Source organism: Peromyscus californicus, unplaced genomic scaffold (assembly GCF_007827085.1).
Source record: "Peromyscus californicus insignis strain IS unplaced genomic scaffold, ASM782708v3 Scaffold_15__1_contigs__length_86483966, whole genome shotgun sequence".
NCBI lineage: Eukaryota > Metazoa > Chordata > Mammalia > Rodentia > Cricetidae > Peromyscus > Peromyscus californicus.
This window is the reverse complement of record NW_026294447.1, coordinates 60,559,820-60,576,692: the sequence shown is the minus strand read 5'-3', so window position 1 is coordinate 60,576,692 and position 16,873 is coordinate 60,559,820. Positions and strand designations below refer to the sequence as shown.

Below are 16,873 nucleotides of genomic sequence, written 5' to 3'. Positions count from 1 at the left end.
TGGTGGCACAGGCCTTCAATCCTAGCACTTGGGAGGTGGAGGCAGGCAGATCTCTGTGAGTTCCAGGACAGTCAGGGCTACACAGAGAAACCCTGTTGGAGCGCACCAAGGCTGCACGTCTCATAGGCAAAGGACACCTTCAAGTCCCCAGCTTTCTCTCGCCACCTAAGGCCAAGAGCTTCTGCAGTACCAACTTGTACCAACGAAGGGCAACAGCAGTTTTACAAGACTCTTCTCAAGTTAATGTTCAATCATTCCCATCTGGCAAAACCAGATCGAGTTTCCAGGCCTTTCTCATCCTTACCCCAAGTGGAAACATCATATTTAACAAGAATCTCATTGATATTTCTAAAAATACCAATTTTCCTTAAGTATTGGTTGAGCAGAAGCAACCAACAGTAACATGCACACATTGTACCAACTAATCTTAATTTCTTCTCTTTAGAGTTTTCCTTATTTGAACTGTGAATTCACACTTACACACTGCCTTCATCTGCCTCTTAAATGACCACCATTGAGGTTAGCAGGAAGCTGTGTTCCAGAAGCACAGCATACCTACTCCCGTCAGTTCAAATAGAGACCTCAGTAGCTTGAAAACATTCTTTTACCCCAGCACTTCCTGAGCTGGCGTACTGGATAGCCACACACCTCACAGCCACTGAACTCCTATGTTGCTGTTACAGTATAGTGAATAAGACAAACAAAACAAAATACTAATTCTTCTTTTTTTCCTTTTGAGACAGGGTCTCAAGGAGCCCAGGCTGGTCTTGAACTTGCTATATAGCTAAAGATGACCTTGAACTTCTGACCTTCCCTCCCTCCACCTCCCAAGGGCTGGGATTACAGGTATGTGCCACAATACCTGGGTAAAAATTAAGTAATTAAGTAAAAGGAAGAGCCTTTTAAATGTGCTCGTGAGATACAAGACATCCCGAGTTATATAGTAACTTAAAAATGGCAGAAACAGAACACTTTCTTCAAGAAGAGGGGGGCCGGGCGGTGGTGGCGCACGCCTTTAATCCCAGCACTCGGGAGGCAGAGCCAGGCGGATCTCTGTGAGTTCGAGGCCAGCCTGGGCTACCAAGTGAGTTCCAGGACAGGCGCAAAGCTACACAGAGAAACCCTGTCTCGAAAAACCAAAAAAAAAAAAAAAAAAAAAAAAAAAGAAGAGGGGGAAAAAAGATTCCTAGGTAGCTAGCTATCAATGGGCTCAGAGCAAACACTATGTGTCCCAGGGGGAAATGGCCACCGACTGGGCTACCAGAGACTTTCTGTGCAATGGCACACTCCTGCAGCTGGTGGGTATGGTTCTTCCTAGTCCTCACCTCACCTTTCCAGTTGTACCAGCACATGGTACCATGCTGGCTCTCTGGAGACTCTCCCGTTTTATCACTTTAGACCAGCAGTTCTCAACCTGTAGGTCGTGACCCCTTTGACAGACTTCTATCTCCAAAAAATATTTACATTATGATTCATAACAGTAGCAAAATTACAGTTATGAAGTAGCAAGAAATATAATTTTAGGGTTGGAGGTCATCACAACACGAGGAACTGTATTAAAGGGTTACAGCATTAGGAAGGTTGAGAACCACTGCTTTAGACTTTGAAGTACATTTGTATTAAGCACTTAACACAAGACTCTCAGGTCTTTATAAAACTCCGGTGTCACCTACACCAGCCACTTAAATCCATCTCAATGCCCTCCTGATACAAGTTTTAATTGATATATTGAATGTAAATGAGCCATGATGAGTGTGAGCCCATAACCATTTCTCCTATCAGTCCTTGGAGTGTTTCACCTTCTCCTCATGGAAATCCAGCCCTGCTGTGTGGTGAACGCCACAGCACAGATGGCATGAGTACACTGCACTCTAACTGGAAGGACCTTGCTTGAGGCCCACAGCCCTCCTGGGAAATGAGACTGTTGGTAGTGGTGCTCTCTATTTGGTCGGCACAGCCGAGAAAACCAACTGCAAACACAGGGAGAAGGAAACACGTTTTCTGCTCTGGGTCTTACAAAAGGCACAGCTGTAGATCATCAACACTAGTAACCAGACATGTGGGGATTGGCAAACCTGCTCTGTGAGGACCAACCAGTACTTGGGGTTAAGTGGTCCAGCCTAGCAGTTTCCATGCTGATCACTGCCAAAGCAGCCAGAGGCAATTCACCTGTACAGAGTATGGATGTTGGGCCAGTCTTTGTCCTAGATCAGTGCTAAGACGACCACAAAACAATTCAACAGAGAAGGAATCGGGCACTGCACGTTGCTTGGCAGCTTAACAGGAGCAAATACCTCTATGTGGAAGCTCAAGAATCAAAACAGAACCGACTCTGACAATCTCTTCATGCTGGTCCTTTCATTGAAAAACCCAGTGATAATTACAAAACAGATTTCCTCTTCAAATAGTCTGAAGAACTATAAAACCTGACAAAAGCCAAGAGCCCCGTGCCTACCTTCTTCTCCAGGGAGTTGCTCCACTCCTTCAGCAGATTCACATGCTGCACCGCGGAGCTGGCCTCGTGGGCCTTGATCTGCTGGTTTGTACCCTGCAAGAGCCAAGGGGGTGACACTAAACCAGTCACTCCACTCAAAGGACAGAAAGCCTCATACTCAACTCTAGGAGCAGCAGTAGACATGAAGGGGCTTATTTATGTACAGGGAATTCCAGACTCTCACTCAGGGCCTCCCAGGCTATGGTGCAGGGCACATGCCAAGAGCACTGCGATGCTGCAGAGCTAACCTCAAGTTCTCTCTAGTGGCTTCTCATCAATGTTCCATACTTGCAAAACCAAATAATTAAATTTGAAACTCATTCTATTCCTTTACAAATCATTTTCATTAAAATATACCAAGAGAATATTCTGGAACCTATAGCTGCAGTCAGATGCTGCTACAGCAGTCCAGTGAACTATGGTACAGCATTGTACCCAAAAAGACATCGCCTCACCAGGCTGAGTATGCTGAGGAATTTACATACAGAACATAAACAATCTACAGAGTACATAAGATGCAGACCATTCAAGCCAAGAGCAAGTACATTAAATAGTACTTTGCATATTCAAGGAAACAACCAATTTGAGAATATCATTTGTTTTGATCCCAGAAAATGAAGAAATCAGAAAAAGCGTTTTCATGATCTCCAAAACATATACTCTGTACATAGACTCTCTCTCTGTATGCTGATCTGAGCACAGCTCCGCATCAGCATACATACGCACACACACAGATGGATGGCACTACGCACGACACAACGCGGAGGTGCAGGCGCCTCCTAGACTAAAGCAAGGGAGAACTTCATTCTTAGTCTCAGCTTTCCATCTTAGGAAAAAGTACTGCAGCCGAGCGGCAGTGGTGCACGCCTTTAATCCCAGCACTCGGGAGGCAGAGCCAGGCAGATCTCTGTGAGTTCGAGGCCAGCCTGGTCTACAGAGTGAGATCCAGGACAGGCACCAAAACCACACGGAGAAACCCTGTCTCTAAAAACCAAAAAAAGAAGAAAGTACTGCAATGTTGCTCACTGTCTCTGTACCGACTCCATAACAGTGCACTGCCGATACATAAAACTAAATAGACATTTTCTTTGTAACATATTTTGCCTTTTGGTAGATAAACTCAGTCTTAACTTGCAATCCTAAGTATGTTTAAAAACAGATTTCTGACATGAACACTGTTTCCCAGGAAGTAGGTTTTCTACAGGCTTTGCTCAGTCAACCCAACTCTGGCAGGGTAAAAGTCAGCATATATGTGTAAACAAAGCATTACAGACACCCATGTGTGATTCTTACAGCTAAGGGCTGACAGACGATGTCAAAGCTACATCAAGTTTAATATTCACTCAGGTAATGAACAGTTAAAATCGCCACAGAAACTCCACCAGATGCCACTGCATTCTTACTACCTGGAGCTGTCTGGGAGGTAGCAGTTCTCCTGGCATACTGACTTCCCCATGCTGTTCCATCTGAGCCTCAAATGTCCTGGCCCGGCAAGTGAACACCCACCCCCGCTGCATGCATGGTTTGTTTCACCCATGCAGCAGGGTGATTTGGTTTCACGACAAAGACTCAAAGAGTGAGAACTCAAATGTTAAAATATTATTATGAGAACTTTCTTCAATGGCAGAATGTCAGTGACTGGGAAGGACAAATGTTGGATACTGACCTGAAAAACGCAGCCATAGCGCTTAAAACTACAGGTGCTGGGGGCATTGACACACTCTGACAAGTGTGCACTCAACTGCAACGGGAAAAAGACGTGAGTTGTGACACAAACGTTTGCATGAAAATGTTCAAACATATCAGGGCACAGAGAGCATCCAGGCCATACTGTTAAGAAGGGCGTTTATCAGCTGCAGGTGTGTACACATCATCTGCGTGCTGGACTTCAGGCAGTAAAATACAGTTTCATCACAAGTATACACGTATACACACCAATATACATAAATACATTTACTGTAACAGTTCTTAAACTTCCAATTTCTTTAGAACAAATTGTTCAAACTGTGACATGCCGTCTGAAGTGCCAGAATTGGAAAAAAAAAAAAAGAAAAAGAACTGAAATGCACATTTAAAGACTATTAACAAAAACTGTATGAAACACAAAAAATCAGAAAGCATTTGGGATGCAACTGGGTCACACACCTACTATACAGTACACAAAAATAAACCCATTTTCAAAGCAAGCTCACACACTGAACCATTACTAGTAATACCTGAGATGGCTGAAGGCGAGTTACGCCTTCATCTGAAAAGTCTTTTTTCCCTGGCATGTTCAGAGCCTCATAAGCTTTTCAAAGATCCCTACAGCTATTCTAACAACAGGAATCTCATACTCTGTCCTCTAGCTGATAGATGAAAATTAGGAGTGCCTGGAAAAAATCCAAGCTACCCTGAGAGAAGACAGCCTCTTGTTTAACTCCAGGATGCCCCAAGCAAGAGACAAGGGAAGTGAAAAGATGATCCTAAAGACAGACTTATATCTGGGCTTGTGTTGCTGCGGACTGCAACACAACTCCTGCATGCCTGCTGCCTTATTCTCACAGCTCTTAGTCTGCACTGTGTGCGCAGACATGGGTAGGTGCAGGTTTGTGTAGTTTTGGAATTTTCCTCAGTCTACCAGGACCAAGGTGGTGGCTATTCGCTATGCCTGGTATTTAGGAACGAGGGACTAACAGGGATCCATTCTTCCTCTGCTCACTGAACCTGTTACAATAGCTCAGCAGAAAGGCAACCTGGAAAAGGGCCTTGAGGCCCCCACCACAACCAACCATAAGAAAGGGTCTGTTAGTTAGGCAGTCATAATGATCAGCAGCCTAGTGTGCTTGCAGTTTCCCTGAACCCAGCCAGGACACCCTGGGCTGGACTCAGAGGAAGTACCCAGAAGGCCCCACAGGCAGGTCAACGTGAACCAGTTTAAAACTTTAAGGTGTGACATTCTTTCAGGGCCATTGTTACAATTACAATCATGACCAGCTAACACTTCTAATGCTACAACCAGGGCATGCTGTTCTGACATGTTATTTCTACTATAAACTCACTGTCCTACCTTTTCCTAACTTGGTTTTATTATGAGTACACTCAGGGCCCTGAAGAATTTACAGGAGCTTCGGAACAGAAGCAAGACTAATGCACAGCCCAACAGCTCCTTTCACTGAAACCAAGAGAAACGCAGTTGAAAATTTTATTTTGAAATAAAAGTAACTTAGAGGCTGCCTTTCATCTTAATTCCGAGCTCTGAGTGGACAGAACTGAAGTGAGGGTTATAAACTCTGGGGATCATTTTAGCAGTTACCCTCTCCATACACTGACTTTAACAGAAGGATCTTCCAGTGGCCCAGCATGGAGAGTGGACTTGTACTTCCCCCAGGTCCTCCCAGAGGCCTTTCAGCAACCTTACCCACCACTGTCCTGGAAGGCTGTACCTAGGTGAGCGGCTCTCAGGGTCTTCCCATCTCTCTGGGAAGGCCCACGTTAGCTAGTGTTTCTAGGCTGCCTTCCTCCAACTGCCAGGAAGATGCCAGGCTGCTGGAGAAGACTCAGGAGACTCCAAAGACTAGAGACTCCAAGACTAAGCAACCACGGGGGCTCCAGGTCAGGTCACATGTAAAAGTGTTAGGATCCCTGCAACTTTCCACATGGATCTATCCATATGGGCAGGTTAAATGAAATCAATGATAAAATCTACCCGTCTTACAGAAGCACCTGGGCAGATGCCCCTCCACTCAGTATCTACTTCCCCTCTAGCACTGCCCTGCCCATGAGGTGGGCAAATGGTTTTAAAAGTCTAAAATTACTTTTTTGAGACAATCTTACAGAAATTCATTATTTTGTAGAATTTAAAAATAAAGACTTTGAAGCACCACCTTTACTTACATTTGTAAATTAGTCACATTTTTTTCAATTCTTAATATTTTCAATCCCGAATTTACCTTTTTGTAGCGTTTTGTAGCTTCTGATTTCCAAAACATCCCTGTTGGTTTTGTCTTTGTTGTTGCACACATTACCATAGTTGACCATGAATGAAGACTATACAGATGCCCACAACTCGGGAGAGTGGGCCTACAGGACATGGGACCACTGTCACAGGGCTCCTGCCTGGGCCCTGGCTGTGCCTTACCTCACTTCTCAGAAGAGTCTGGACGCTGCACTTATGAGGGCAGGACACCACCACACAGGGACAATCAGTGTCTTCGTGTTTCTACAAAGAAAAAGGAAGTGTGAGTCAGGTGTGGACCAGCACAGTCCATCCTTCTCAGTGCCCACCAGCTCTCCAATGCAGACACAAAGGAAACTGTATCCACCATTACCCCACCACACTCATCAGAGTATGACTGTCTAGGACCTTGTGACATCAGGTCAGATCTGACTCAGAGGGAACTTGTGGAATACATTGCTGGTGGTATCCTAACGCCAGCTGCCTCCACAGCAGATTCCAGGTCAAGGGCCCTATGGACAATGTGGGGTTGGTCAAATGCCCATGCTCAGATTTTTCTCTGGCCTTTCAGTTTGAAGTCTGAACAATCCTGAAAGTGGCATGGTCTCCTGGATACTGTCCTAAAATCTTGCCTACATTATCTTTAGTACACAAGAATGGATAAATTTTGGTCTAGGCCCTGTTGAAATTGTATGATCTTTAGCTGTGTAGAAGAGTGACTGCTAATCTCAATGCCAGGGGCACATGTTCATAAAAAAGCAAGGGCAAGGACTTCTTGAGGACATCAAACCTAAGGGCCCAAGAAAGTACCACTAGACCCACAATGACGGCACAGGCAGAGACAGAAGTGCCAGTACAGCAACTCCTGCTGAGTAAGGATGCTCAGTTGCTCTTCTGAGGTCCTGGGACACTTCAGGTCTCAGTAGGTCCTCTGGTTCCTTTGGCCTTCACTGACAATTATCTTTAGGTGGATTTGGACCATGGCACTTGTTTCAGCACTGGTTCAGTCTAACTAGGCAGGTACAGGGCCAAAACAGTGTCCATACAAGGGAAGTACACGGTTTGTTTGTTTGTTTGTTTGTGTTTTTCAAGACAGGGTTTCTCTGTGTAACAGCTTTGGCTGTCCTGGAACTCTCTGTAGACCAGGCTGGCCTTGAACTCAGAGATCCACCTGCTTCTGCCTCGCAAGTGCTGGGATTAAAGGCATGTGCTACCACTACCTGGCTAGAAGTACACATTTAACAGAGGGTACCGTCCTGAGGAGGGTACCAGGCTCGATTTTGTTGGAATTTTGAAGGTCTATGCCTTCTGAGTATGAACACTGCATCTGCAGAGCAGGGAAATGCCTACAAGATTAGCTGCTCTGCTCCTGACCTGGGTCTCAGAGTCCCTAGAGTACATGGTAAGCAAGTCAATTACCATTCCATAGTGACCAGCGAGAACCTGGTCATAGGCCTCCCTCAGGAGACAGCCTGCTCAGGGACCCAGCACACATGCTGGATTTGCACTGAGCTGGAGTTTTCAAGACCCACAAAGGCAAGGCATCCTTGGATAGAAACCCCAGTAACTAGTCTTGCTTCTCTGATACTGACCATATCTGTGAACCAAGTTTGACTACACAACCTCCCAAGAGCGGAGACCACACATCCCCATCATAGAGCAGAGTGGGGTCTCTGAAACATTGTGAAGGAACCACAGGTGCTCTCTCTGCTCCCTGTACTACACACTCCCATCTTCATTCTCTGGGCTGGACGCTTGCCTCGTGCCTCATCGACATAAGCACAGCGGAGGGGGGAGACCAAGATAGCACTGGGGGAGGTAAGGGAAAGCAGGGCTGGGGGAGGAGGGGAGAAAGAGTGGGCAGGCTGACTGGGACATCAATGAGGCAGAACAGCCAGTATCTTTGCATGTACTTTTGCACACCTATGAAAGAATATCAGGAAGGTTTTATATTTTTGGTTGTGAGCCTAGCCTTTAATGGCTGAGCCATCTCTCCAGCCCAGGAGGGTTTTAAAAGCATCAAAGGATGCACGTTTTAAGTTAGATTTTGATGAACTGTTATCAAATTGCCCTCCAATAACCTGACCCCAATCTGGAATCTCATTATCATGAGAAAGCATATTCCCAAACTTTACCAATTCTATCACACTTTTTAATCTATGACAGTCTAATGGAAGGGATACAATGCGGGGGGAGGAGGGGATGTCCTGCAGCTCAGGCATTGTGAATTGTTGTATTTCCTCTTATTAATCATGGATTTTTTTTCATTGAATTGCCTGTTCAAGACTTCTAGCCATAATAGTGACTGAATAGTGGGTCCTCCTACAATACTGCCTATGTTCATTCAGAACCTGTGAATGGGACCTTATTGGATCTGGTTCTTCACAGCTGTCATTAATTAGGACAGACCCTCAGTCTCATGACTACATCCTTAGAGAGGCAAGGATTCAGGAGCAACCATCTAAACACAGAGACAGAGCAGGAGCTATACAACTTCTAGTCAAGGGTGGATGACAACCAGAAGTGTCTCGGGGAAGGTAGAAAGTACTCAGAGCTGCTGCTGGGAACACGGCCCTGTCAACACCTTGGTTTCTGATTTCTTTTTACATTTATTTTACTGAATGAGTGTGTGAGTGTTTTGCGTGCATGTATGGCTATGCATCACATGTGTGCAGGTACCCATGGAGGTCAGAAGATGGCATTACAGATGACCTTAAGCCACCACCTGATGCCTAGTGATACCGTGTTGTAACAGCCGAGGGAAGGATACAACACTGAAAACACGAAACTTGGGCCAGGCATGTGCATGGTGTACACCTTTAACCCCAGCATTTGGGAAAGGCATCCACATGGTGCACACCTTTAACCCCAGCATTTGGGAAAGGCATGCACATGGTGCACACCTTTAACCCCAGCATTTGGGTCAGGCATGCATATGGTACACACCTTTAACCCCAGCATTTGGGTCAGGCATGCACATGGCACACACCTTTAACTCCAGCATTTGGGTCAGGCATGCACATGGTGCACACCTTTAACCCCAGCATTTGGGTCAGGCATGCATATGGTACACACCTTTAACCCCAGCATTTGGGAAAGGCATGTGCATGGTGCACACCTTTAACCCCAGCATTTGGGAAAGGCATGCGCATGGTGCACACCTTTAACCCCAGCATTTGGGTCAGGCATGCGCATGGTGCACACCCTTAACCCCAGCATTTGGGAAAGGCATCCACATGGTGCACACCTTTAACCCCAGCATTTGGGAAAGGCAGGCAGATCTCTGTGAGTTTGAGCTTAGCCTGAACTCATAGCAAGTTCCAGGTCAGCTGGGGCTATACAATGAGACTGTCACAAACAAAACAGAAACTTGATGCATGCTGTAGTGGTTTGTAAGAAGACTGGTTACCTAGCAAACAGTGTGGCTTTGAATCCTTGCCTCTGCCTCTTGACTGCAAATTTGACCACACATGTGGGAAATACAAAGCCTAGCTATATAATGAACATTCATGAAGCACTACCTAGGTGGAGAACATAATCAACACTTTCCACCTACTTCATCCTTACTTATTTCAAGTAATCACTAAAACAATGCTGAATTCTGTATTTCTGCCTTTTACTTAAAAGCTTCATCACATATTTATGTGTCCCTAACAAAAGAGTTTCATTTGGGTTGTATTCAGATTTTATTAAAATACAGTTTGCTATAAGAACCGTATGTAGTCTGGTCCTGCACCAGACACTGGTGGTAATGCACTGCCAGCTATACAGTGTACACTACAGGTCCTAACCCAGCCTACTATATGTCACATTTCACTGTGGAGAGATTAAGGGTGCTAGAGCTAAAAAAAATCACAAGATTTGGGCATGCAATCCTGGCACTAACTAGAAGGAGAGGAAGACCAGAGCAAGTCACAGAACCTTCCTAGTAATACAAAGAAGTGAGTCCACACTTGCTCTGCTAGTGTCAGGAACTGTGCAGTGTCACAGAGGGAATGCACAGGCAATGCTAGTTAAAACCACTGCTGGAGCAGAAGACACACAGCTTATAGGTAGAGTGCATGCCTAGACCAGCATGCTCAATGCTCTGGCTTCAGTTCTCACTATGATGTACGAGTCTGAAAACTAGAGGGGAAAGCAATCTGGGCAGGTAGTTGTGGCACACACCCTTAATCCTAGTACTTAGGAGGTGATGGCAAGAGGATCAGGAATTCAAGGGGTTCAAGGTCATCCTTGGGAATCTAGTAAATTGAAGATCAGCCAGGGCTTTTACAAAAGAAACCTATTTCAAAACAGAAATGGAAACGAAAGGCCACTGGGGTGCCACATGCTGGTGACTTTAACTACTTAGGAGGCCAAGGCAGGAGGATGTCAAATTTTAAGCCCAGCCTGGATGAATGGTGATTTCAAAGACAGTCAGATCGTGTCTTAAAATAAAAACAAAATTAAAGAGCAGTCTCTGAGGATGGCCGAGTTCAATCCTGAGTAACAAACAAAATGAACGCAGCAGAGGAACACGCCAGTGACACTGTTGAAGGAACTTGCAGCCAGTTTCCACCACGAAGGCCTCCGGAGATTTACAAGCAATAGCCATTTCTTTGCGAAAATTCAGATCTCAAACTGCCTTCCAGGTCCAATTAAAACTCAAATGAAATAAATACGCACTGCTTCTTCACTGACCTTCCCTGGCCCTTCCTCATTGGTGTTTTGTACACATTATGGTCACAGTACTTTCCATACTACAGGAATTTAACTGTATACCTGGTTCTCCTTTCACAGACTGCTGACTAAGGACAGAAACTTCAAGTCAGCCCCTCTGCCATCAACACGTGGTTAACCATGACCCTCCTGACTCTTACAGCCTCCTCACCTGCTGTTCAGAGGTGGCTGCTTATGCGGTATCTAACTGATGTTTTCAGTTCCTTCTCAAATGAATACTACTTGATTTTACTCTGTAAATAACTGATCTCTGCAAGACGCAAAGTGTAACTTTGGTAGCAGTGTATCAACATGTGTACAGCCTGGACGGCTACTCATCAGGTGAGTGTCTCACTCACTGCAAGTTCGTTACTGGATAAACTGCTCAATTAGAACACATTCTACTGTTGCTTCCCAAGTGGGGAGACACAGTCCTGGAAAGCTCTTAGTAACTGGGAACGTTTACCGTAGTCTATAAGAAAAAGATGTCCAGATAAAATGAGGCCCAGACTCAGGCCTGGCTGGTGACGGAGTGAGTGCTGAGACAGCAGAGCAGAACACATCTCATTTCACAGGGTAGGAGACTCATGGTGGCCACGACATGTACCCTGGCTATACCCAAACAGTCCCCCTTCTGATGACCCCAGCATCACCACCAAGAGTAGTCTCTACTTGCTTGGCCTCTCAGCAATACCCGGCCAGGGCCCCCAGCTCTCCTGACACTTCCTAAGTCCCCTCTCAACAACCTGCAAGCAGTCCATGTGCTGGAATGGCATGGCATACAGGTAGGTATACAACCGATGCTTACTCGGTGAATGACTGTTTTTAAAGTTGTTCTTCTACCCTCAATGTCTCTTTCACCTTTCACACAGAAATGATTCCACTGCATACACAGAACAGACCATGCCAAAACAATGAGGCAGGAAAATATTTAAATGCTCATCTCTCCCCAAGACAGACAGCTTCCTTTGACACTGCAGGATAAATGAGCCTGTTGTAAGTGATGGTTGTGTCATACAGCTGTGAGAAGATGAGCACTCCATCAAAATTTGAGGCTATTCTTTGGGACAAGTTACAAATTCTACCTTTTTTGAATCATCATTCTTCATTTTTTTTGACATCTCAAATGAGTCAATCAAGGCAATGGAAAGTGTTAATTATATAAATCAAAATAGGCAAAACAAATACAGCTTTACTCTGAAATAAAGTTAGATGAAAATTGCTATTTAATCCTCTTTCTCTTTATCCTTGTTAGAATCGTCATCTCTGCAGAGGAAGTGCACCTGAGCTGAGCAGAAGGGACATGAACAGGCAACATCGCACCTGCAGTGTGATCATGGGGACTTGGCTCTTGCAGTGATTGCATGTGGCCTCTCGGTATTTACAGGCCTTTTCCACATGATCCCGCAAGTCTTTTCTCAGTACTTTTTCTTTGCAGTCGGCACGAAGACAGGGAAGCTCCTCAAACTGGCATTCATTTTTTAGGTGCACCTGTAGAACAAACCAAAGTTTTTAACTGGCAAAAAGTAAATGTGAAGTGGCAGACTGTAACTGCCATAGTGAGGTCCTGCAGAATCCTATGACCCTGCTGTAGGGACAGTTCTATGCAACAGAGTGGCAAAGCACAGCAAGAGACAGAGGCTCACTGTGTGCACCTTGTGTTTCCTCAACACACATGTGAGTGAGGGACCATGCACCCTTCTCTCTGTTACCAGAACTGAGCGTTAGGGGTGTCTCTGTTAAGAACTGTTTAGCCAGATGTGGTGATATAGACCTGACCTGTCATCCTAGCAGAATGAGCTGAGACTGGGGGGGTGGGGGTGGTCTAGAGTTCAAAGCCAGCCTGAACTATATAGCAATACCAGTGTCAAAACCTACACACAGACACACACAGACTATAGAGTAATACCTGTGTCAACTTCACCTCCCACAAAAACACCACTACCACAGACACACACATACAACACACCAACCCTTTAAAGTCTTTTTTCTAATTCAATTATCCACTCTGAATAAAATACAAAAATTAGCCGGGCGGTGGTGGCGCACGCCTTTAATCCCAGCACTCGGGAGGCAGAGCCAGGCGGATCTCTGTGAGTTCGAGGCCAGCCTGGGCTACAAAGCGAGTCGCCAGGAAAGGCGCAAAGCTACACAGAGAAACCCTGTCTCGAAAAACCAAAAAAAAAAAAAAAAAAAAAAAAAAAAAAAAAATACAAAAATTAAAAATAAAAAAGCAACCTTAATTTATGTGTAATTTCATGGTAGAAGTAATAAAGTGCCTTTGAAAATCAAAACCCAACTCCAATTTCTTTATTCTAAGTAAGACAGAGGATGACAATTCACTGATGTCATGAAAAGCGACACTTTATGTCCGAGGGATTGGACACTCTCTTGCATGGCTCTGTTTGAAAAGAATATAGTAAACAGAGCACTATGGTGTACACAATGCTCTGTCGACCTGGCTAGGCAGTTAGATGAGGTGATGCAGCTCTCTGCTGAACAGAGATGGCTCTGGCTCTGGGACCACTTGGGTACTCACCAGCAGATGTCCCAGAGTCAGTTGCTCTACACAACCTCTGCCTTCATTCCGACAGTAGATCTGAAGGGCCAGGATCTCTCTCTTGCAGCAATTATCCTTAAACACCTGAATTGAAAGGTAGTTAGAGGATTAATACTTCTTAATCTTCACATGTTGCCATTGGACAAGGCAAAACCACTCTAAAAATGCTAAGAGCAACTCTTAAGTGGGCCTCAGAAAGCATTAAGGACTGTCTTAATTTCTCTAAGTACAATGAAGGAGCTGGCCCCACTAAGACACCATTTAACTCATATAACTTTAAGCATTATCTTTTATTAGGTAAATCAGAAGACACATTGAGTAACGGTATTTTAGAGCATTATGGTCCGTGAATACGGACACAGACTCAGGACAGGGTTGGTTCACCCTCCCAGCCAATAAGCCGCAGATGGCCCTGGAGGCACACCGCCTGCCAAAGGACTTGGCAGCATGCTGGCAACTCAACAGTGTATCAAAGGCTTGTCAGAGTCAAACCAACAGTTATGGAGATAAGGGTTTTGGACAACATGTGAAACAATTCTGGTTCCTTCTTAGTGTCTGCTGCTTATAACTCAGTTTCTTACCAAAGGATGCTTTTTCTTTTACTTTCTCTTTTCCCCAGAGAGGATGGACTCCCAGGTCCTTAAGCATGCTTGGGAAACACTCCACCACAGAGCCCCATCTTAGCCCAAAGGAAGCTTTAAATATGTGTCACAAGCATGAGCTAGTACTGAACTATTTCTCCTGAAAACAAATACCTGCTTGCCTTTAACTTTCCCATAGAAAACAAGCATTCTGCCTCTAACCACAGTCTATAGCCTCAGTCCTCAGGCATTTCTGAGACACTCCCACCTATCAACTCTGTGACAGGAAGACAGGGCACTTAATATGCCCCTTCCAAACTTCCAGGCAGAGACAGATCTGTAGCTGGTAAAATTAAGGACAGAGATGCCTCAGCCACCTCTGTGCTTGCTGTACAAGCACGAAGATCTGAGTTCGGATGCTGACACCTACATAAAAATCAAGCGTGGTGGTGTGCACCTTTACCCCAGTGCTGGGGAGGTGGAGACAGGATTTGGAGCTTATTGGCCAATTAGTCTATCCAATCAGCAAGCTCCGGGATCAGTGACAGATCCTGTTTCAAAAACTAAGATGGAAGCTGGGCATGGTGGTGCACACCTTTAATCACAGCACTTGGGAGGCAGAGGTAAGAGAATTTCTGTGAGTTTGAAGCCAGCCTGGTCTACACAGTGAGCTCCAGGACCATAAGGACTATGTAGAGAGCCTGTCTCAAGAAGAAAAGGTAAAGGTAAAGGTAAAATAGGTAAAGGAAAAAAAGGTAAAGGTAAAGGAAAGGAAATAGGAACCATGATTGTGAATGAAACAGATACTTAAAAAGCCACCTTAGCTTGTGGCTTTTAAGTTCTTCCTCTCAGTCATACTTTTTGTTTTGTTTTGTTTTGTTTTGTTTTTCGAGACAGGGTTTCTCTGTGTAGCTTTGCGCCTTTCCTGGAACTCACTTGGTAGACCAGGCTGGCCTCGAACTCACAGAGATCCGCCTGGCTCTGCCTCCCGAGTGCTGGGATTAAAGGCGTGCGCCACCACTGCCCGGCTATCAGTCATACTTTTTAATACATGTGAACAAGGTAGCCCACTGCCATGTAAAGAAAAGAAATGGGGTAAGAGCCAGGCTTGGTGGTGCACGCCTTTAATCCCAGCACTTAGGAGGCAGAGGCAGGTGGATCTGAGTTCAAGGCCAGTCTGGTCTACAGAGTGAGTTCTAGGACAGCCTGGGCTACATCTACACAGAGAAACCCTGTCTCAAAAAAAAAAGAAGGGAAAGAAAGAAAGAAAGAAAGAAAGAGAGAGAGAGAGAGAGAGAGAGAGAGAGAGAGAGAGAGAGAGAGAAAGAAAGAAAGAAAGAAAGAAAGAAAGAAAGAAAGAAAGAAAAGAAAGAAAAAGCAAAGGAAAGGAGTGGGGTAAGTGATCTGCTTTTCTTGTAACAAGAAAAGTCTTCAGCAGCACAGATATGCTAATGTGCTAGAACAAGTTCCATCAGAGGCCCTTCTCTCTAGAGCCCAAGGGCCCTGTGGCCAGCTGCCTCACCTGGCCTGCCCTGACCAGCAAGTCCAGCATTTGCAAATGCTTTTTGACAGGAAACCCCACAGCAAGACTCTTACTGTGGGATTTAATAGCCTACATTAAAAATTGTTAGGTTCATTAATCAGAATATTGGAATCATACATATTTTTATTGACATTTAAGTCCTTAAGAGTGAGCTATTTCAAGCTACAAGTGTGCCTGGAAGGGCTTAGCAGTATGTGGGTGGCCATGTGCCAGAGGAAAGGAGAGGGACTGGGTTCAGGAAGAAGATGGAGGAGAGCCTCGGTGGTACCCACTCACTAGGTGCACACTGACACCCACATGGGTAGATAGCAGGCTGATCTCATTCACTGTCTCAGCCCTTCAAGATACTAGTGAAGGGGAGGGAGGACACATTCCAAGCCCACCCCGCACTGGCACGCTGAGGGAAGCTGTAGGAGAGACAGCAATGATTGGACCACAGACAGTCACAGCCGTGACAGACCCCTCTGCACTTCTCAAGTCCCCACTCTGTATACACCCTCCCTTGCGGTAAACAGGTGCTACTGACACTGTTATGGGGGAAGCTCAGGGGACAGAGTGCCTTGCAGGAATTAGAGCGGAAGTGTCTGAATCTCCCCCGACCCTAGTCTGCCCAGGCGCTCACATGACACATCAGGCCCTGGAGTCTGCTGCACTACTGTCAAAACTACGAGCTGAGTATTGTGGCACACACCTGCAATCCCAGGAGGCTGAGGCAGGAGGACTGCCATGAGTTTCAGGCCAGGATGGGCTACATAGGAAGACCCAACCCCAAAAAACAAAACAGAAGGAAGGAAGAAGGAGGGAGGGAGGAAGGGAGGTGGGGGGAGAGGGAGGGTAGGGAGGCAGGGAGGAAGGAAAAAAAAACAATCTCAAGGGACTTGCCATGTGTGGAAGCAGAAGCAGGTAGAGGTCTCTGAGTTCAAGGCCAGGCAAGGCTACACAGTGAAACCCTGTCTCAAAAAAACACAAAAAACAAACAAAAAAAAAAAAACACCCAAGGTATGGAGATCTAACTCAGTTGGTGGTGTGCTTGCCTAGAATACTTGAAACCCTGGGATAT

The 16,873-nt window shown here is 45.4% G+C and overlaps 1 protein-coding gene across 5 annotated transcripts in view; it reads right to left on the bottom strand.

Annotated features, from left to right (window-relative positions):
* Traf3 (TNF receptor associated factor 3) overlaps positions 1 to 16,873 on the bottom strand; it is a 121,957-nt gene that overhangs the window by 12,968 nt on the left and 92,116 nt on the right. For 4 of the 5 annotated variants that reach the window (XM_052739051.1, XM_052739053.1, XM_052739049.1 and 1 more), the window contains 5 exons: positions 13,669 to 13,773; positions 12,453 to 12,620; positions 6,615 to 6,695; positions 4,161 to 4,235; positions 2,456 to 2,548 (listed from right to left, as the gene is read on the bottom strand). In XM_052739051.1, coding sequence (XP_052595011.1) covers positions 2,456 to 2,548; positions 4,161 to 4,235; positions 6,615 to 6,695; positions 12,453 to 12,620; positions 13,669 to 13,773 — 522 coding nt within the window. The remainder of the gene's footprint in view (positions 1 to 2,455; positions 2,549 to 4,160; positions 4,236 to 6,614; positions 6,696 to 12,452; positions 12,621 to 13,668; positions 13,774 to 16,873) is intronic. The other variant, XM_052739054.1, reaches the window with a different exon arrangement.